We start from the raw sequence: 23,359 nt of genomic DNA, 5'->3' as shown, positions 1-23,359 counted from the left end.
ATACACGCCAAACATCATCACTCTAGTGTGACAGGCTGAAGGAGAAGTTTGACTATGTAAATTCAAACCTAGCAATAAGTCTCCAGGTTTCTGTCTGTCCAGTTGCATCTAAACTTGGTAAACCAAGCTGAGGTTGAAATTCTTTAAATTTGTAGAGAAAATTCCTGATATTTCTATCTCTGGATTCTTTATTATACTTACAAAAAATCTGTTTCTATGCAGAAACACACGTTCTCTGATGGCTGTCCTTGTAGAAAACTCTATTTTAGGAGCAATCCCCTGAAAATAGAAGAAACAAATAAAATTATTGGAAAGCAGGTCTTTACTCATCCTATCCTAACATGAAGTTATCCAAGAACCTAAATGCTCTTTTGAGTAACTGGCATAATCTACACACATTGTCTAAAATATACATAACATATATATATATATATATATAATGGAATATTATTCAGCCTTCAAAGAGAAGGAAATCCTGCCACTCGTGACAACACAGAAGAAACTAGAGGACACTATACTAAATGAAATAAGCCAGACACAGAAAGATAAACATTGCATATTTTACCTATATGCGGAATCTGAAATAGTCAAACTCAAAGAAACAACTAATAGAATGCTGGTTGCCAAGAGCTGGAGCATGAGGGAAAAGGGGAAAAGTTAAGTCAAAGGATATAAAATTTCAGTTAGGCAAAATGAATATGTTCTAGAAATGGAATGTACAACAATGCAACATAGTTAACAATACCATTTTTAAAACACTTGTATTGGGGTATAGTTGCTTTGGGCTTCCCTGGTTGCTCAGTGGTGAAGAATCCATCTGCAATGCCAAAGACGCAGGAGACCAGGTTCAATCTCTGGGTGCCCTATAGAAGGAATTTGCAACCTACTCCAGTATTCTTGCCTGGAGAATCCTATGGACAGAGGAGCCTAGAGGGCTACAGTCCATGGGGTTGCAAAGTCGGACACCAGTGAGTGACTAATACACACACATACATATATTACCTCATTCAACCCTCAAAATAACCCTTTAAGGGAAGAACTATTATCAGTCCCATTTTACAGAGGAGGAAACTAAGGTACACGGAGATTAAGTAATTTACCCAAAATCACATAGCCATTGAGTGACAAAACTGGGCTTGAACCCAGATAACCTGAGCCTATACTTAACCACTCTACATGAAGCTCCACTTAGCCCAGAGAGGAGGAGGAGGGCCCCCAGGAGGAGGGCCCCCTACCAGTAAGGAATCCACAGTCTGTAATTAAATTTTGTTCACCTATTTAAGTTCAACTCCTGGCGGTGACTTACAGACAATAAGGAGGAATATATTTTCTTTTTCATAGAAGTACTCATTTTAGCATAACGGTTTAGAGCTGAAATTTATAGGCTGTATCCTGTGCAATCCCCTTAGCAATGGGATGGTGGTAATGATGGTTAGGTCAATAATTGGGTTTAACAGTAGGATTTTTTAAGAATCACTAAGGAAAAATTTATAAAGGGTACTCAGAGTACCTAAACACTAAGGAAAAATTAAAATTAGTAACTAAAAATTAATAATTAAAAATAATATTCTTTCTGCCTAAGTTACAAATTCAGTCTTTACCTAATAACAACAACCAAAAAACAAAGATTATAATCTCCCCTCAATATTCTTGACCTCAGCAGGAAAAGGAGGAAAAAAAGGCTGTCAGGGTAACAAGTGAAATGAAAAAAAATATTAAAGTACAAAGAAAAAGTCACATTGTACTGGAGAAAATAAATCTAATTCTTAATGAACTAATAACAGAAAATATATGAAGTGAATAATTTGTCTGACTTTCGCATGTCATTTATTCTCATGTCCTATAACATTAAGGAAAAGAAATTGGACCCTGGGCTGAAATAAACATGAGAGAATTAGCATAACGCACAGGTTGAGTGCAAACTTCAAAGCACAACAGACCAGTGTGAGAATCCTAGTTCCATTGCTCACCAGTTCTGTGACTCTGAGTACCCTTTATAAATTCTCCATACCAGCTTCCCCATGCCTAAAATGAGGAAACTAATAGTAGCCACCTTGAAGGGTTAAAAAGGATTGAATAAGACAATACATGTAAGGAACTCAACACAGGGCCTGGCATCTAGTGAGAATGCAATGAATATCAGCCATTAGTAAAACTTCAGCAATTTATTTTTCCTTATAGAACATCTGAGAGAAATTGAGCTTTCTATCTCTTCACAAATTGTTTAAAATATACTTTGATTAACTTCATTGAAAGAACTGATATTTTACCTCTAATGCATGAAGATCTTCCTTTACGGTGTTAAAGCTCTCTCTTATGATTACCTGCATTTATGAATAACTACAAATAAAACTTCCTACAGGTTATTCTTCCTAATTATGCCTATAAAGTTAAAGAGAGATAACATCTGGGAAAATACGAGAAAGTGTCTTTCTTCTTGTCTTGATACTTAGCCGGATACCAGCCCAATGTTTGCAAATGGAATTTATTTAAGAGAAAACTTGGGCAAATCAAAGTTAATGTAAAGAGTGGCTGCTGCTGCTGCTGCTAAGTTGCTTCAGTCGTGTCCAACTCTGTGCGACCCCATAGATGGCAGCCCACTAGGTTCCACTGTCCCTGGGATTCTCCAGGCAAGAATACTGGAGTGGGTTGCCATTTCCTTCTCCAATGCATGAAAGTGAAAAGTGAAAGTGAAGTCGCTCAGTCGTGCCTGACTCTTAGCGATCCCATTGACTGTAGCCTACCAGGCTCCTCTGTCCATAGGATTTTCCAGGCAAGAGTACTGGAGTGGGGTGCCATTGCCTTCTCCGAATGTAAAGAGTATCTCCCACCTAATTCTCACCAGTTTTTAATCCCCTTTCTGCTTCTGAAGAGCAAAATCTCAATAATTCAAAATAATAAAGGCAAGCATCGCACAAGTACCATGGATATAAGTGATACACAAAGAACATCTCTGAGGAAAAAAAAATGATGTCAGTGATATTCACCAGATCTTCAAAGATTATGGAGGGCTTAAAGTTATGGCCATCAGGAATTCTGATTAGAACTTTTTTTTTTGACTATGTGGCACAGCTTGCAGGATGTTAGTTTCCAGGGAGAACTTTTGGTGAATGCTTGGTGTTTGAAGTATCAGAACTAGAAGTCCTGTCGTCATAAACATCATAGAAACAGGGGTTCTGCATGCCATCTATTCTGCACAGGACTCTTAAATGGAGACAATAACACCTCACTAAATTAAATAATAGCCACTCATGGAGTAGGAACAGAACAGGTGAATATTAAATATGCTTTTTATAATTTACAAAGATGTAGCCCTTAAAACAGAGGTTATTCAAGTGACATAAAAGTAGAGAAAACTTTCAGAGTTTCTGCAATGTTAAAAATCATCCCAGATAATAACACAATTAATATTTTGAACTTGGGTTCAGATAATGCCCCCAAAACAGTAACTGTTGTACTAGTTGCTGCCATATCTTCTAAGATCCCTCAATAATATCAGTCTGTCACATGTACCCCAATGTTCATTGCAGCATTGTTTACAATAGCCAGGGCATGGAAGCAACCTAGATGTCCATCAACAGATAAACGGATAAAGTAGCTGTGGTACATTTATACAATGGAATGTTACTCGGCCATAGAAAGAAACAAATTTGAGTTAGCTCTTGAGGTGGATGAACCTAGAGCCTGTTATATAGAATGAAGTAAATCAGAAAGAGAAAAACAAATATCCTATATATCAATGAATATATACAGAATCTAGAAAAATGGTACTGATGAACCTATTTGCAGGGCAGAAATAGAGAGACATAGAGAAGAGATTTGTGGACACAGCAGGGGAAAGAAAGGGTGGGACGAACTGAGAGAGTAGCACTGAAACATATACTTTACCATATATAAAACAGATAGCCAGTGGGAATTTGCTGTATGACATAGGAGCTCAACCGAGTGTTCCGTGACAGTCTAGAAGGGCAGAATGGAGTGGGAGGTGGGACAGAGGTTCAAGAGGGAGGGGACAAATGTATACCTATAGCTAATTCATGTTCATGTATGGCAGAAACCAACACAACACTGTAAAGCAATTATCCTTCAATTAAAAATAAACAAATTTTAAAAATATCAGCCTGTGAACTTCTTGTCAGTTTCCCCTCCATTAAGTGGAGACCATAATATCTGCCTTGGCTGACTTAAGAACTGTTATGAAGAAAATAAGGTATCACATGAAAAAAACCAAAGCAAATCCACCTGCCAAAGCAGATGTGGGTTTGATCCCTGAGTTGAGAAGATCCCCCAGAGAAGGAAATGGCAACTCACTCTAGTATTACTGCCTGAATAATCTCATGGACAGAGGAGCCCTACAGACCACAGCATCACAGAGAGTTGGACACAACTGAGCAAATGAGCACACACACAGGCAGCAGTACTCTATTTTACTGTTATAGTTACAAAAACAATAGCTGTGATTAAATAAACTGATGCTATATCTTTCAGTTAGTCTGCATTAAGAGGAGATGATAAAACAGATATATAGTTACCAAACTTATGGTTACCATAGGGAAAGAGAGGTGAAGGGGTGGATAAATTAAGAGTTTGGATTAGCAGATACAAACTACCATATATAAAATAAACAACAAGGTCCTAATATAGCACAGGGAACTATATTCAAAATTCTGTAATAAACCATAATGGAAAAGAATGTGAAAAAGAATATATAATAGTGTATATTATTACATATAATACATATGACTGAATAACAATATATATCATATATATATATATGATATATATACAACTGAATCACTTTGCTGTACACCAAAAACACATTATAAAGCAACTATACTTTAAAAATGTTTAAATTAAAAAAAAAGAGGCGGTGAAAGAAGTAAGCCTTTTATAACTATGTGATAATGTGAATATGGCAGTGACTTAGCCTGGTTAGACAAGACTCCCAAGTCTCAGATCAATAGTGGGAATCAGCATCATTTAGTACTTGGAGTGGGCATCTCATCAGGGCTGCTAAAGAGAATAAAGGGGCACTAACCAAGATGAAGTGATCTGCCCACAAACAGGCCCTATTAGCAATAAAACATTCAGGTTCCAAGAATCCCTTTCACAACAGAAGCCCAGTTAGGCACCGGTCACTTACTGGAAAGCCTTCAACTGTCTTCATGAGCACCTCCCTACACATCCCAGGGTGCGAAGGTGTCAGCCGTGGCTCAGGGAAGAGAAAGTCCCGTGTGTTTTCTTCATAGTAGGCCAACTCTTGCCACACTGCAAATAAAGGAGAAAATGCACGAGTAGATATATATTCTGGAAATGATGTATCTACATCATTTAAGCTAAATAAAAGCTTGGACCGTTGATGGCAGAGACAATACTCAGATAAAAACAGATATTTCGATCACAGCACCTGGTATTCAAGAGGCAATGTCTTCTACTACTTTTTATCTCATGCATGATTTTCAAAAGCCTTCCCAAGCATTGATCTAAAGGGTTACTCTCCAAAATAAAATAAAAAAGAACATCTCTTTCCATCCATCCATCCATCCATCCATTCTTCACTTTGACAAATGTTTTCTAAGGACATACCATGGGCCAGGTCCTAGGGATAGAACAGGAACAAGGTAGACAATGCTCTGTTCACTCAAAGGTTACAGTGTAGACTAGGGTTCAGCAGATTTTGTGGTGCAGGAATGTCAGTGTCCCAGTGGCCTAGAGAAGAGCCACAGCTGTGGCTCTCAGCAGTACCGATACCAACCCCAGGAACATTTTGTAAATCTGTGGGGAAATTTCAAGGGCAGGAACCAGAGGTCAGGGTGTCTTGCAATGCCCAAGACACTCCTGCATTACTTTCTAACATCCTACAGACATTCTTTTAGGCAAGAAACCTTTTTACAATTATCTGAGCCTGGAACCTAACTGTTACATATAAACATAAAGCATTTTTTTTTTTTTTGCACAATTTAAAAATACACTGAATTTTCAGGAATGCAGGTACCATGAAAACTAAGGAACAACTGTGTTTTGCTTTGTCTAGATCTTTACCAAGATCCTTTTGGCACTTGTGAATACCACAAATACTACAAATTTGAATACTACAAATACTATATACCAAATACTATAGCTTGCTCAACATTTACATGTTAGTATACATCTCATTTCATTTTAAATCACTTTCCTTTGTGCTTCTCCTTTATATTATGGCTGAATATTACACAAATTGTTTGCAGTGAGCTATATAAAGTTGGTTATATTATCTGTGGGGCTTCCCAGGTGGTGAAGAACCTGCCTGCCAATGCAGGAGACATAAGAGATGCAGATTTGATCCCTCGGTGGGGAAGATCCCCTGGAGGAAGCAATATACTCCAGTATTCTTGCCTAGAAAATCCCAAGGACAGAGGAGCCTGTTGGGCTACAGTCTATGGGACTGCAGTCAGGCACAACTGAAGAGACTCAGCATAGCACATATTACCTATGAATATTATTTCAATATGGTCAAAAGGATAATACAAAATACTCATCACCAAAAGATCATTTCAGGTGCAATATGATTAAGAATCACTGAGCTGAAGGACAGAAAAGTTACCATCTTAGACCCTCTGGCCTACAAAGAAGGTGCTACACAGTGGTTTGGACCAAGAGCACCATCAAAAAAGTAATTGTAGTCTGTGAGGAAACTTTACTGTTTGGTGACTCTTAACTTTATTTGTGAGATGAACTCTAATGAGGGTACATTTTGTTGTCTCAAATGTACAAAATAATCAACCTTACATCAAATAATCTGATGTCTTAATGTCTTCCTACTTATTCCATTTAATATGAACGTTAGATTCTAACAAGGATCAAAGCGCAAAAAGAATGTATTCTACATTTTTCATCATATTTTTCTACTCCTCCCTTCAAAAACATGCTCCAGCCACAATGAACTGATATGTCTTTCCCTCCTCTGCTATGTACTTCCTCAGCTTATGCTATTTCTTATAAAACATTCTTTCTTCCTTCCCATCCTTTTTATCTTTCAAGTTAGTGTCTTACAGTATCTCTAACATACTACAGACTATATAGCCCACCAGCCTTCTTTGTCCATGGGATTCTCCAGGGAAGAATACTGGAGTGGGTTGCCATTGTCTCTTCCAGGGGATATTCCTGATTCAGGGATCGAACTTGCATTTCTTATGTCTTCTGCATTGGCAGGTTCTTTACCACTAGTGCCACCCTGGGAAGCTCATCTCCAACAAAACAGGTCCAAAAGAGAACTTGATTTTTTCCACAAATAAGCTCTCCCCTACCTTCCTATTAGAGGAACCAGGACTAGTTAATCAAGCCAATACTCCAGGCTCTATTCTTTGTTCCACTCTTTCACTCCTTATAGTCATCCATTAACAAGTCCTGTTGACTACATCTTCAAAATTAATCTAAATTCTATTCCCTTCTATTGTTACAGCTACCACCATGGTCTAAACCCCCACCTCCTCTCTCCTGGACTACCACCATGACCTCCTAGCTAGTCTTCCTGCTTTCATTCTTCCCGTACTCAAATCTATTCTCCACATACCATGACATTGTTTCAGATTTTGACTCTGACCTACTTAAAATCTTCCAATAGGCTTGCTATCATATTAAAATAAAATACAAGTATCTCATCCTAGCCTTTAAGACTCTGTATAATAAGACTCTAATAACCTCTCCTACTTCATTTATTACCACTCTCTTTAATGATTCCATAGCATCCCTTCAGCCCTTCTTGCTGTCCCTCAAACACACCAATGTCCCTCAAACACATACATCTACCTTCGATGTTTGTCCTGTTGCTTTCCCTAGATGCATGGCCTGCTCCCTCCTAACGAAAGACAATTGTTGTTGTTCAGTCACCCAGCCGGATCCAACTCTTTGCAACCCCAAGGACTGCAGCACGCCAGGCCTCCCTGTCCCTCACCATCTCCCAAAGTTTGCCCAAGTTCATGCTCATTGCATCAGTGATGGCATCCAGCCATCTCATCCTCTGATGCCCTCTTCTCTTTCTACTCTCAATCTTTCCCAGCATCAGGGACTTTTCCAATGAGGCAGCTGTTTGCATTAGTTAGTTCAGTCGCTCAGTCATGTCTGACTCTGTGACCCCATGGACTGCAGCACGCCAGGCCTCCCTGTCCATCACCAATTCCCGGAGCTTACTCAAACTCATATCCACTGAGTCGGTGATGCCATCCAACCATCTCATCCTCTGCTGTCCCATTCTTCTCCCGCCTTCAATCTTTCCCAGCATCAGGGTCTTTTCCAATGAGTTGGTTCTTCAAATCAGGTGGCCAAAGTATTGGAATTTCAGCTTCAACATCATTCCTACCAATGAATATTCAGGGCTGATTTCCTTCAGGATGGACTGGGTGGATTTCCTTGCAGTCCAACGGACTCTCAAGAGTCCACTCCAACACCACAGTTCAAAAGCATCAGTTCTTTAGTGCTCAGCTTTCTTTATAGTCCGACTCTCACACCCATACATGACTACTGAAAAAACCGTACCTTTGACTATATGGACCTTTGTTGGCAAAGTAATGTCTTGCTTTTTAATATGCTGTCTAGGTTGGTCATAACTTTTCTTACAAGGAGCAAGCCTCTTTTAATTTCATGGCTGCAGGCACCATTTGCAGTGATTATGGAGCACCCCCAAAATAAAGTCTGCCACTGTTTCCACTGTTTCCCCATCTATTTGGCATCAAGTGATGGGACAAGACGCTATGATCTCAGTTTTCTGAAAGCTGAGCTTTAAGCCAACTTTTTCACTCTCCTCTTTCACTTTCATCAAGAGGCTCTTTAGACAGTCATCAAGACAGTATGGTACTGGCACAAAGACAGAAATACAGATCAATGGAACAGAATAGAAAGCCCAGAGATAAATCCACGAACTTATGGACACCTTATCTTCGACAAAGGAGGCAAGGATATACAATGGAAAAAAGACAACCTCTTAACAAGTGGTGCTGGGAAAACTGGTCAACCACTTAAAAAAGAATGAAGCTAGAACACTTTCTAACACCATACACAAAAATTAACTCAAAACGGATTAAAGATCTAAATGTAATTAACTCAAAACGGATTAAAGATCTAAATGTAAGACCAGAAACTATAAAACTCCTAGAGGAGAACATAGGTAAAACACTCTCCGACATGAATCACAGCAGGATCCTCTATGACCCACCTCCCAGAATATTGGAAATAAAAGCAAAAATAAACAAATGGGACCTAATGAAACTCAAAAGCTTTTGCACTACAAAGGAAACTATAAGCAAGGTGAGAAGACAGCCCTCAGATTGGGAGAAAATAATAGCAAACGAAGCAACAGACAAAGGATTAATCTCAAAAATATACAAGCAACTCCTGCAGCTCAATTCCAAAAAAATAAATGACCCAATCAAGAAATGGGCCAAAGAACTAAACAGACATTTCTCCAAAGAAGACATACAGATGGCTAACAAACACATGAAAAGATGCTCCACATCACTCATTATCAGAGAAATGCAAATCAAAACCACAATGAGGTACCATTACACGCCACTCAGGATGGCTGCTATCCAAAAGTCTACAAGCAATAAATGCTGGAGAGGGTGTGGAGAAAAGGGAACCCTCTTACACTGTTGGTGGGAATGCAAACTAGTACAGCCGTTATGGAGAACAGTGTGGAGATTTCTTAAAAAACTGGAAATAGAACTGCCATATGACCCAGCAATACCACTTCTGGGCATACACACCGAGGAAACCAGATCTGAAAGAGACATGTGCACCCCAATGTTCATCGCAGCACTGTTTATAATAGCCAGGATATGGAAGCAACCTAGATGCCCATCAGTAGACGAATGGATAAGGAAGTTGTGGTACATATACACCATGGAATATTACTCAGCCATTAAAATAATTCATTTGAATCAGTTCTAATGAGATGGATGAAACTGGAGCACATTAAACAGAGTGAAGTAAGCCAGAAAGATAAAGACCATTACAGTATACTAATACATACATATGGAATTTAGAAAGATGGTAATGATACCCCTATATGCAAAACAGAAAAAGAGACACAGATGTACAGAACAGACTTTTGGACTCTGTGGGAGAAGGCGAGGGTAGGATGTTTCGAGAGAACAGCATCGAAACATGTATATTATCTATGGTGAAACAGATCACCAGCCCAGGTTGGGTTCATGAGACAAGTGCTCAGGGCTGGTGCACTGGGAAGACCCAGAGGGATCGGGTAGAGAGGGAGGTGGGAGGGGGGATCGGGATGGGGAACACATGTAAATCCATGGCTGATTCATGTCAATGTATGACAAAAACCACTACAGTACTGTAAAGTAATTAGCCTCCAACTAATAAAAATAACTGGAAAAAAAAAAAAGAGAAACGAAAAAGAAAAAAAAGAGGCTCTTTAGTTCTTCTTCGCTTTTTGCCATAAGGGTGGTGTCATCTGCATATCTGAGGTTATTGATATTTCTCCCAGCAATCTTTGATTCCAGCTTGTGCCTCCTCCAGCCCAGCATTTCTCAAGATGTACTCTGCATATAAGTTAAATAAGCAGGGTGACAACATACAGCCTTGATATACTCCTTTCCTGATTTCAAACCAGTCTGTTGTTCCATGTCCAGTTCTAACTGTTGCTTCCTGACCTGCATACAGATTTCTCAAGAGGCAGGTCAAGTGGTCTGGTATTTTCATCTCTTTAAGAATTTTCCACAGTTTGCAGTGATCCACACAGTCAAAGGCTTTGGCATAGTCAATAAAGCAGAAGTAGATGTTTTTTCTGGAACTCTCTTGCTTTTTCAATGATGCAACGGATGTTGGCAATTTGATCTCTAGTTCCTCTGACTTTTATAAATCCAGCATGAACATCCAGAAGTTCACAGTTCACGTACTGTTGAAGCCTGGCTTGGAGAATTTTGAGCATTACTTTGCTAGCGTGTGAGATGAGTGCAATTGTGTGGTAGTTTGAGCATTCTTTGGCATTGCCTTTCTTTCGTATTGGAGTGAAAACTGACCTTTTCCAGTCCTGTGGCCACTGCTGAGTTCTCCAAATTTGCTGGCATATTGAGTGCAGCACTTTCACAGCATCATCCTTTAGGATTTGAAATAGCTTAATTGGAATTCCATCACCTCCATTAGTTTTGTTCATAGTGATGCTACTGAAGGCCCACTTGACTTCCCACTCCAGGTTGTCTGGCTCTAGGTGAGTGATCATACCATCGTGATCATCTGAGTAGTGAAGATCTTTTTGGTATAGTTCTGTGTATTCTTGCCACCTCTTCTTAATATGTTCTGCTTCTGTTAGGTCCATACCATTTCTGTCCTTTATTGAGCCCAATTTTTGTATGAAATGTTCCCAGTATCTCTAATTTTCTTGAAGAGATCTCTAGTCTTTCCCATTCTATTGTTTTCCTCTATTTTTCCTCCACCATAGTTTGTCTCAGGTCAAACAGGGAGGGAACATAGCCCTGCCTTTAAACAGAAAATTGGATTAAAGATTTACTGAGCATGGACCCACTCATCAGAACATGACCCAGTTTCCCCCTCAGTCAGTCTCTCCCATCAGGAAGCTTCCATAAGCCTCTTATCCTTCCCCATCAGAGGGCTGAAAACCACAATCACAGAAAACTAACCAATCTGATCACATGGACCACAGCCTTGTCTAACTCAATGAAACTATGAGCCATGCCATGTAGGGCCACCCACGATGGACAGGTCATGGTGGAGACTTCTGACAACACATGCTCCACTGGAGAAGGGAATGGCAAACCACTTCAGTATTCTTGCCTTGAGAACCCCATGAACAGTATGAAAAGGCAAAAAGATAGGACAATGAAAGATGAACTCCCCTGGTCAGTAGGTGCCCCATATACTACTGGAGATCAGTTGAGAAATAACTCCAGAAAGAATGGAGAGACAGAGCCAAAGCAAAAACAACACACAGTTGTGGATGTGACTGGTGATGGAAGTAAAGCCTGATGCTGTAAAGAGCAATATTGCATAGGAAGCTGGAATGTTAGGTCCATGAACCAAGGCAAATTGGAAATGCTCAAATAGGAGATGGCAAGAGTGAACATTAACATTTTAGGAATCAGCAAACTAAAATGGACTAGAATGGGTGAATTTAACTCAGATGACCATTATATCTACTACTGTGGACAAGAATCCCTTAGAATAACTGGAGTACCCATCATAGTCAACAAAAGAGCCCGAAATGCAGTACTTGGATGCAATCTCAAAAACAACAGAATGATCTCTATTCATTTCCAAGGCAAACCAATCAATATCACAATAATCCAAGTTTATGTCCCAACCAGAAGCTGAAATTAAATGGTTCTATGAAGACCTACAAGACCTTTTAGAACTAACACCCAAAAAAGGTGTCCTTTTCATTATAGGGGATGGGAATGTAAAAGTAGGAAGTCAAGAAATACCTGGAGTAACAGGCAAATTTGGCCTAGGAGTACAGAATGAAGCAGGACAAAGGCTAATAGAGTTTTGCCAAAAGAACACACTCGTCATAACAAACACCTTCTTTCAACAACACAAGAGACAACTCTACACATGGACATCACCAGATGGTCAGTACCGAAATCAGACTGATTATATTCTTTGCAGCCAAAGATGAAGAAGCTCTATACAGTCAGCAAAAACAAGACCAGAAGCTGACTGTGGCTCAGATCATGAACTCCTTATTGCCAAATTCAGACTTAAATTGAGTAGGGAAAACCACTTGACCATTCAGGTATGACCTAAATCAAATCCCTTAGGATTATACAGTGGAAGTGACAAATTGATTCAAGGGATTAGATCTGATAGAGTGCCTGAAGAACTACGGGTGGAGTTTCATGACATTGTACAAGAGGCAGTGATCAAGACCATCCCCAAGGGATAGAAATGCAAAAAGGCAAAATGGTTGTCTGAGGAGACCTTACAAATAGCTATGAAAAGAAGAGAAGCTAAAGGCAAAGGAGAAAAGGAAAGATATACCCATCTGAATGCCCAAAGAATAGCAAGGAGAGATAAGATAGCCTTCCTCAGTGATCAATGCAAAAAAATAGAGGAAAACAATAGAATGGGAAAGACTAGAGATCTCTTCAAGAAAATTAGAGATACTGGGAACATTTCATGCAAGAATGGGCTCAATAAAGGACAGGGACCTAACAGAAGCAGAACATATTAAGAAGAGGTGGCAAGAATACACAGAAAAACTATACAAAAGAGATCTTCACTACTCAGATAATCACAATGATGTGATCACTCACCTAGAGCCAGACATCCTAGAGTGGGAAGTCAAGTGGGCCTTCAGTAGCATCACTATGAACAAAACTAATGGAGGTGATGGAATTCCAATTAAGCTATTTCAAATCCTAAAGGATGATGCTGTGAAAGTGCTGCACTCAATATGCCAGCAAATTTGGAGAACTCAGCAGTGGCCACAGGACTGGAAAAGGTCAGTTTTCACTCCAATACGAAAGAAAGGCAATGCCAAAGAATGCTCAAACTGCCACACAATTGCACTCATCTCACACGCTAGCAAAGTAATGCTCAAAATTCTCCAAGCCAGGCTTCAACAGTACGTGAACTGTGAACTTCTGGATGTTCAAGCTGGACTTATAAAAGACAGAGGAACTAGAGATCAAATTGCCAACATCCATTGTATCACTGAAAAAACAAAAGAGGTCCAGAAAAACTTCTACTTCTGCTTTATTGACTATGCCAAAACCTTTTGACTGTGTGGATCACAAGAAACTGTTCGCATTAGATGACCAAAATACTAGAGTTTCAATGTCATCATCAGTCCTTCCAGTGAGTATTCAGGGTTGATTTCCCTTAAGATTGACTCAAGGTTGACTTAAGATTAACCTCCCTCTTGTCCAAAGGCCTCTGAGGAGTCTTTTACAGCACCACAGTTTGAAGGCATCAATTCTTCGGCACTCTGCCTTCTTTATGGTCCAGCTCTCATTTGACCACTGGGAAGACCATAGCCTTGACTATATGGACTTCTGTTGGCAGAGTAATGTCTCTACTTTTCAACACACTGTCTAGGTTTATCAATGAATGACAGATCTTGGTTTAAATGTCACCTCATTAGAAAGGGAGCAACCCAACCTACAGGAGCCTGTCACTCCCTACCATATCCCCCTATATTACTTTCAACCTAATAGTTATCACTAACTGCTATTTTTGTTCAGGTATTCATTCATTATCTGCTACCATGAATGCTCCATGAAAGCAGTAACTGTTCCATTCATCATTAAATTCCTGCCAAGATTGTCCCTAGAAAGGTGTGCGCTTAGGTCAGTTACTAGTACAGGGCTCAGCCAAGACAATCTTGCCTGAAAAGGAATCATACTGTCAGCATCTTTCATAGGTCCCTTGAGATATCATTCAAGACAGACCTATTAAAATTTAATCAAAATGTCCAGAAATGAGTGGAAACCTAGATGAGTGGGATGAGGGGTAGGGTGGGAGGGAGGTTCAAGAGGGTGGGGATATATATATACTCTTAGCTGATTCATGTTGTTGTACATCAGAAACCAATACAACACTGTAAAGCAATTATCCTCCAATTAAAAATAAAATTTACAAAAAGAAAGAAAGGAGTGGTAAAGTGCAGCAACCCTTTCCCAAACCTGTGAAACAGTGCCTGAGCATAGTGAGTACTATTTTATAACTGCTTCTTGAATGAATGAACATAATGATTAATACATTAACCACTCAGTAGGTACTAGTTACCCTCTGTAAGAATGAGTTTCCACAACTGTAAAAAAAAAAAAAAAAGGGGGGCACAGACTAAATGTTCTCTAAAATCTTTGCCAATCTTATCATTCATTGATTTTTTTAATAATTTCTTTTCATTCATATATTCAAGAAATATGCATTGAGAACATACTATGTGCCAGGAGTTCTAGACATTAGATGGATGCTACTGAACAAGATGGATACAAGACCTATCCTCCTGACATTTACAGTCTGTAATTATTAAACAATTATTCAAATAAGCATACAATTTAAAATGATGATAAAGGAAATTCTGTGGCAGTCCAGTGGTTAGGACTCAGCATTTCCACTGCAGGGGGGGCACGGGTTCAATCCCTGGTCAGAGAACTAAGATCCCACATTCTACATGCCATGCAACTCGGCCAAAATAAATAAAATGATGATTCAGAGAAAGATAGGGAGAGAGGCGGGAAAGTGGGTGGAATTCTAAAATCAATCTTCTACTTCATTCACTAGTTTCATCCAGGCCTTGTTTTGTCAATGCTCCTTTTAAAACACTTTCTGTGATAGGTATGACCTCCTACCTTTGTTAGCCAGAAATAGACTTCCTCATATCAGGGCCCAAAAGTGCCACCTGAAAATGGGAAGTGAAATAACAATTTCTTCACCCATTATTAGCAACAAAACACAACTTTTTACTGAAGCCCAGACCACAGTGGTAAAAAACTACTCTAGGTTCATAGAAAGCTGGTTCAAACCGTTGTTTCACCAATTACCAGCTATGTGACTTTGAGCAAATCTTGTATATTTCTTAAATTCCTTTTCCTCTTCAGGGAAATGCAGAATTCATAATAGCACTTGTCCCTTAGGTCTACTGTGAGGACAAATGACAAACATGTGAAGCACAGAGCACAATGACCGGCTTTACCTCCCATGATCACAAATGCTCTGTGATACCAGCCCAGCAGTGTTCCCAGCACTACTGGCCTCCATGAACATTGTGTGTTTTCAGCCATATGTTCCTACCGAGAACATGTGGATGCATGGTATGATGCTCTATCATGGGCTTTTCCTTTTTTCTTTTGTTATGTTTTTGGCTAGTTCTTATCACTGCATCCAAAGTGAAAGCTACTGCTTATTATTCCTACATTTAGCAGGAATTAAAATAAAAATGGGAGGTCCAAGGGTTGAAAGTGAGTTCTGCTATCTTTGGAATCACAGAAATTAAAAGAAACTGAAAAAAAAAAAAAAGAAGAAGTGAGACTGAAATAGGGTTAGAGAAACAGAAGGCGGTAAAGCTTTTCAATTCTGTCTCTCTGGTTTGCTCATCTTCTAAAGATCCAAACTGCCACCCAGAGTGAAAATGTCAGAACACCAAGGGGATGTTACAGCAAGAGCCAAGGTTACAAGTAATAAATAGACATATGTACAGGCTGAGCAACTCTCATAGGCCAAGTGAAATGTCCAAAAGAGCTCAGTGTTCTTAATAATCTAATGGCACAGATAGGGAAGTCATCAATGCCATCAATGAGAAAGATTTCCCCAGAAAATGAAACAAATGAGACTTCAAGAGGAATAATGACTTTAATAACAATACTAGTTCTAGACATAGCTAACATTTATAGAGCACATCAGAATTGACAGCTTGTTTCCCAGTATGGAGTCTCATTTGATTACCTCTTTATAGGTAATTGAGGCTCTGAGAGTTGAAGACACTTGTTCTAATGCCATGTGGCAAAGTAAGAATTCACAACCAGATCACTGGACTTCCCTGGTGGCACACTGGATGAGAAGCCACCTTCCAAAACAGGAGACACAGGTTCAATCCCTGGTCCAGGAAGATTCCAAATGCTGTGGAGCAACTAAGCCTGTGCACCACAACTACTTAGCCCGCCTGTGTGCTGCAGCTACTGAAACCCACGTGCCCAGAGCCAGTGCTCTGCAGCAAGAGAAACCACCGCAACGAGAAGCCCATGCAACACAACGAAGACCAAAGAAAAATAAATATAAATAAATAAATTCTTAAAAAAACAAAACAACAGATCATCTGAGGCAGGAGTTCTTTCCTTGCTGATGCCTAGTAAACATTACTCCAAAGTATAAAATCAGGCTCTGATTCAGGGAACGGATGCCCATTAAAAGAGTATGTTAAAAACTGGACAGAATATACATGACTTATCTGAAAGTAGAAGTTTTTATTTAATAGGTCAATAAAAGAAAGCACCAAGCTCATTGTCAAACAGGATTATGCTGCCCCCCTGTGTCTATTTGCTTTTTCCCATCTTTGTAAACTGAAGACCCAGGAGTTTTTATTGCTTCTAAGCCAAATTACTAGATTTCTCCATTCTTTAGCAATACAATCCTATGCAAATCTGAGGTACTTATCTCACAAACTTAATGGTCAGAATATGTCTTAGTGCTATGAAAAAATATCAGACACAGTAATACTGACAACAAAATTAAAAGGTAACAATTCAGCCAGTGAAGAATTGATCCCTGAGAACCTAAATGTGGCCCATATGACTCCACAGCACAGTCCACTTGAGACTTTAACCAAATCATTTTTACTTAATTATCTAGTATCAAGAACCAGCAGATCTAGAGGGCTCATGTCACCACTCTATGCCTGGTGCCACCAGCATAATACCAAGAAGTGGCACAGGGTAGGGCATTTTCTGAGTATACCTCCAATAAACAGATGTTGCACAAACTAATGGATCAATCTATAAATATTTGAAGCTGAACAAAATTAATTCTATTGAATGATTCAAGTTTAATCCAACTAAAATTACAATCTGAAATGGAAGGATAATAAAGAAAAAGAAGACAAGTGTAATAAAGCCTTCACTTTGTACCTTTTATATCTGATTAATTTCTAAGTTATAATCTATAACCATGCATTTCAGTTTCAACACTCTCCAGTTATTACAGTTTTGAACTATTCTTGCAACATTCTCACAGATGGATTTCTAGTCAAGTGAAAAACAAATGGCAGTCAAAAATATATCTGAAGTTTCAGGAAATACATATTCAACCTATATATATATGTACATATATTAAATATTAGATATATTTAATATTTATGTACTTATATGTGAGTGTGTGTTTGTGCATATATCTATATATTTTAGGACTCATTGAATATACTAAATACATTTTATATATATTAAATGTATTATAAAAGGCATAAAAAAGATACACAACAAATTGTTAATAGCAATTATTGTCAGAGGTTGTTGATGAATATGGCCCTTTACTTAGTTAGTTAAAATTTTTACCGTAAGAATATTTAGCTATTGGGTAACTTTTTTAACTCACAAAAAATTAAATAAGACCTGGTCCTGCTTCTATTTCATTAGCAAACTAAAATATAACTTGCCACTTATGATAGATGTTTGAACATAAAACTGGGTCAAATTAAAAACTCAATGCCCTGATTTTAGCTTGTCACTTTCTTCCCTCTGTTCTGCCTACCTAAGAAACCACAGACATATATAAGAGTGTCCATCCCCAGACCCACTGAGATCTTAGGGTTCTTGTCTGTTTTTAGGACCTGCCTTGGCCAATAAACCAACAGGAAGAAAGAACGACAGACTTTGGGTCCACTCTACTGGGGCCCTTGATCTGCTCCAAACCACCACAGTGAGCAGGGCCACAGTCTTCAGAAAAGCCTCCACAGCCACCTCTGTTTTAGCTGAGGTATCTGCCAGGCTCACCACCTTCTCCCATGCTTTCTTAAGAAAAAGAAAATTTCACACAATGAAATATTAAAGTAATGCAAACATAACGGATTTAAAACTTTGGTGAAAATATCAGGAATTTACACCAAAATGCAATGCTAATATCCAGACATCGCTCCACAGGTAATCAAAGGACACTGACCATCATGTTATACAGAAGGAAAGAAAACAAATTATAATATAGGAAAGTGGAAACTTTTAAGAATTTAAAATGTTAAGTTTGTCACAAATCACATCTAAAAAGAAGGGACCAAAAATACAGTAAAATATATTTTAAAGAAATTATTACACACTTTTTAAACACAAAAAAATCCAAATGATAGCATCCAGCATTAGCCAGGGTATGGGGAGCAAGTACACTATATAATGTTAAATGCAGTAAAAATAATGGAAACTTGCCGGGGATCAGTTTACTCCCAGTTTATAAGATATGGTTCAATCTAGCAATTCTATCCTTTACAAATATATTAAGAGAAAAAATAATTGTTGTAAATATAAAGACAAAGAAAGACAAAGAAATCCTAATGTTCAACAATATGAATTTAAGGTTCATAGTAACGCTATGGAAAATACATAGCTATTGAAAATGACAAATAAGTTACCTATACATAACAATTTAGAGTGAAAAAGTAAAACAAAAAATATTATTTACATACTTCTTACAGACCTATAAAAATACAAGTAAATTCATGAAATTATTTTATGATATAAAAAATAATGCTTTTTGGCCTATGTTTTTAAAAACTACAATATAAGGACTTCCCTGGTAAGATTCAACGGTAAAGAATCTGCCTGCCAATGCAGGAAACATGGGTCTGATCCCTAATCTGGGAAGATTCCACATGCCATGGGAGCAACTAAGCCCACGCACCACAGCTATTGAGCCTGTGCTCTAGAGCCCGGGAGCCGCAACTCCTGAGACCATGTGCTGCAACTACTGAAGCCTGGCCACACTAGAGCCTGAGCGCAGCAGCAAGAGAAGTCCGCACAATGAGAAGCCCACACACTGCAATGAAGAGCAGCCACTGCTTGCCACAATTAGAGAAAGGCCACACAGCTTCAAAGACCCAGCACTGCTGCTGCTGCTAAGTCACTTCAGTTGTGTCCAACTCTGTGCGATGCCATAGACAGCAGCCCACCAGGCTCCCCTGTCCCTGGGATTCTCCAGGCAAGAACACTGGAGTGGGCTGCCATTTCCTTCTCCAAGACCCAGCACAGTCACAAACAAAATAAATAAATAATTAAAAATTAGTTTAAAAAAATTACAATATAACAGTGGCATATAATTGGGGAAGCTAGTAAAAGACAATATATATGACCTTATTTACTTAAAAAATCCATATCCATATGTTCTTCTAACCACAGAAAAGTATCAAGAAACATGACCACCAAGTATCACCAAAATATAAATAAAAGTTTCTTCATAATTTGGGAGTGCTTTTTACAAGTCAAAACTGTGAAGTTGGGAAGGGAAAAGGTAAAATGTATGGTAGCAAAGATCAGAAGAGTATGTGAGATGTTTCTGAGCTTTAGGTATCCTCTCTCTTTCTCTCTCTCTCTTTCTCACACACAGAGACTTTAAAATCACCAGATAATCAGCCACATTGAGAAACTCTGAGAACTGGTGTCACCAGGTGGAAGTTACTGCTTGCTCTCACTGGCTCAGGTCTCTTGCATAACACAAAACAAAGGCATTACAGAATGTTTTCCTCCTCAAGTCCCATGATTCCTGCACAGAGGTCACAAACTTTTTCTGCAAAAGGCCAGAAAGTAAAGCGTTTTAAGCTTTGAAAGCCATATAGTCACAACTAGTCAACTCTCACCGTAACACAAAAGCAGCCATAAACACTTCTATGAATGAGTGTGGATAAAAACATCACAGATCATGAAATTCGAATTTCATATAATTTCCATTGATCAATAAATCTCTTTCTTTAAAAAAAATTTTTTCCAACCATTTAAAAATGTAAAAACCACAGACAGTTTGTTTGGTAGTTCCTTAGAAAGCTAAACATGGAATTACCATATGATCTATCAATTCCACTCCTAAGTATATAACCGAATATGAGAACCAAAAACACATACTTACACAACTTGTACAGGAATGTTCACAGAAGTGCTACTCATAATATCCAAACAGTGGAAACAGCCCTAAGGTCCATCAATTGATGAGTGGATAAACAAAATATGGCATATTCATATAAAAGATCATTAGTCATAAAGAGGAATGAAGTACTGATAATATGCTACAACAAGGATGAACTTTGAAAACATTTTGCTAACTGAAAGAAGTCAGACATAAAGGGCACAAATTGCCTAATTCCATTTACATGAAAAGTCCAGTATGAGCAAATCAACTAGAGACAGAAATTAGATTAGTGGTGGCCAGGGGTTGGGAGGGAGAAAGAATGAAGAGTGAGTGCTAATGAGCACAGGGTTTCTTTGGAGGGAATAAAAATTCTAAAACTAGATAAGTGGTGATGGCTACACAATCTTGTGAACATACTAAAAACAACTGAATTGTATACTTGAAAATGGTGAATTTTATAGTATATGAGTAAATCTCAGTTCTTTAAAATGTGGAAGCCAATCTTATTACCTCATGGGTCATACAAAAACAGACCACAGCTGGATTTGGCCTGGGGGCTGTCATTTGTCAATCCTGTTCTAATCAACAGAGAAGATGGCTTCTGGCTAAACTCACACACACACACACACACACACACACACATACACTCCACAAATTACAACACCATCAAAAGCAAACACTTGAAAAAAGCTGAGTCAGAACTAAAAAAATTACTTGATGATTACTACATAAAATCTTGAAAAAGTAGAAAGTCAAAGAACCTGTTCAAGTTATGCTTACTACTTTATCAAAGCCATAAAGTTACTCTTCTGAAAGTGGGAAAAATTCAATAGACCAGTTGGGGAGGGGAAGCATGTGTTACAGAAAGCACAACTTTTAAATGCGAGTCACAATTGTGTCATGCCAAAATGCTTTTAAAATTGTTAGATAGCATCACCAATTCAATGGGTATGAATTTGAGCAACCTCTGGAAGACAGTGGAGGAGAGAGGAGCCTGGTGTGCTACAATCCATGGGGTCGCAAAAGTCGGACATGACTTAGCGACTCAACAACAAAAACAACAACAAAACTAATTTAGAAATTCATTTACTGGCACATTACCTGGAGGCACTAGCTGTATTAACTCAAATCTGGTTAGAAAGCCTAAAAAGAAAAAATTAGATTTTAATACTTCAGAATATTGTCAGAGTTTTCATTAATCACTAAGTGTAAAACTGCCGTGACACCCCATTTATATTATATTTATAAATTTATATTTATGTATTTAATATAATATAATATAAATATAATAATATATAATAAAATTAATAAATATTATAAAATAATAATAAGTGGCATACCACTAATGAACCAGGTATTTCTAGACCCAACATATTGGGACATGTGGTGAGAATAACTGAGTTATAAAGATAGATTTTGTCCCCTGAAAAGTATTGACAAAATGTGGTATTTTCTCTCTCAAAAATGTATTCATAAATCACCAAAATAACAATATACTTTTCATTTTAAAAATTCAAAATACAATTGTCATCCATTAACCTATAAAAACTTACCTTGCTTAAAAGATATGACTATATAAATTAGACATAAAACAACAATTTTTTATCTTTCCTAAGTTCAAAATATATTCAGAAATAGTGTCTATACTCAATATGTTAGCAAATTTGGAAAATTCAGGAGTGGCCACAGGACTGGAAAAGGTCAGCCTTCACCCCAATTCCCAAGAAGGGCAGTACTAAAGAATATTCAAACTACTGGACAATTGTGCTCACTTCCCGTGCTAGTAAGGTTATGCTCAAAATCCTTCAAGCTAGGTTCAGCTGTACTTGAATTGAGAACTTCCAGATGTACAAGCTGTGTTTAGAAAAGGCAGAGGAACCAGAAATTAAATTGCCAACATTCGCTGGATCATAGAGAAAGCAAGGGAATTCCAGAAAAACAACTACTGCTGTTTCACTGACTACGCTAAAGCCTGTGACTGTGTGAACCATAACAAACTGTGGAAAACTCTTGAAGAGATGGGAATACCAGACCATCTTACTGTCTCCTCAGAAACCTGTATGCAGGTCAAGAAGCAACAGTTAGAACCTTATACGGAACAACTGACTGGTTCAAAATTGAGAAAGGAGTACGAAAAGGCTGTTTATTATTGCCACCCTGTTTATTTAACTTATATGCAGAGCACATCACGCAAAATGCCAGGCTGGATGAGTTACAGGCTGGAATCAAGACTGCCGAGAAAAATACCAACAACCTCAGATATGCAGATGATACCACTTCAAATGGCATAAACTGAAGAGGAACTAAAGAGCCTCTTGATGGTGAAAGAGGAGTGTGAAAAGGCTGGCTTAAAATTCAATATTAAAAAAACTAAGACCATGGCATCCAGTCCTATTGCTTCATGGCAAATAGAACAGGAAAAGGTGGAAGCAGTGAGAGATTTCCTCTTCTTGGGCCCAAAATCACTGCAGATGTTGACTACAGCCATGAAATTGGAAGACACTTGGTTCTTGGAAGAAAAACTATGACAAACCTAGATAGTATATTAAAAGCAAAGATATCATTTTGCTAACAAAGGTCCATATAGCCAAGTTATGGTCTTTCCAGTAGTCATGTACAGATGTGAGAAGTGGACCATAAAGAAGGTAGAGCACCAAAGAACTGATGCTTTCAAATTGTGGTGCTGGAGAAGACTCCTGAGAGTCCCTTGGACTGCAAGGAGATCAAACCAGTCAATCCTAAAAGAAATCAACCCTAAATACTCAGTGGAAGGATTGATGCTGAAGCTCCAATACTTTGGCCA

General features: G+C 38.4%; 1 protein-coding gene across 5 annotated transcripts in view; it reads right to left on the bottom strand.

The window, feature by feature from the left end:
• SPATA6L (spermatogenesis associated 6 like) overlaps positions 1-23,359 on the bottom strand; it is a 72,132-nt gene that overhangs the window by 23,163 nt on the left and 25,610 nt on the right. For 4 of the 5 annotated variants that reach the window (XM_043891270.1, XM_043891272.1, XM_043891271.1 and 1 more), the window contains 3 exons: positions 21,658-21,699; positions 5,144-5,268; positions 202-279 (listed from right to left, as the gene is read on the bottom strand). In XM_043891270.1, the coding sequence (XP_043747205.1) occupies positions 202-279; positions 5,144-5,268; positions 21,658-21,699 (245 nt within the window). Of the gene's footprint in view, positions 1-201; positions 280-5,143; positions 5,269-20,556; positions 20,651-21,657; positions 21,700-23,359 lie in introns of those variants that run through there. The other variant, XM_043891274.1, reaches the window with a different exon arrangement.

This window comes from Cervus elaphus, chromosome 29 (assembly GCF_910594005.1).
Source record: "Cervus elaphus chromosome 29, mCerEla1.1, whole genome shotgun sequence".
Lineage (NCBI taxonomy): Eukaryota > Metazoa > Chordata > Mammalia > Artiodactyla > Cervidae > Cervus > Cervus elaphus.
The sequence above is the reverse complement of the archived record's forward strand: the minus strand, read 5'-3'. Positions and strand labels throughout refer to the sequence as shown.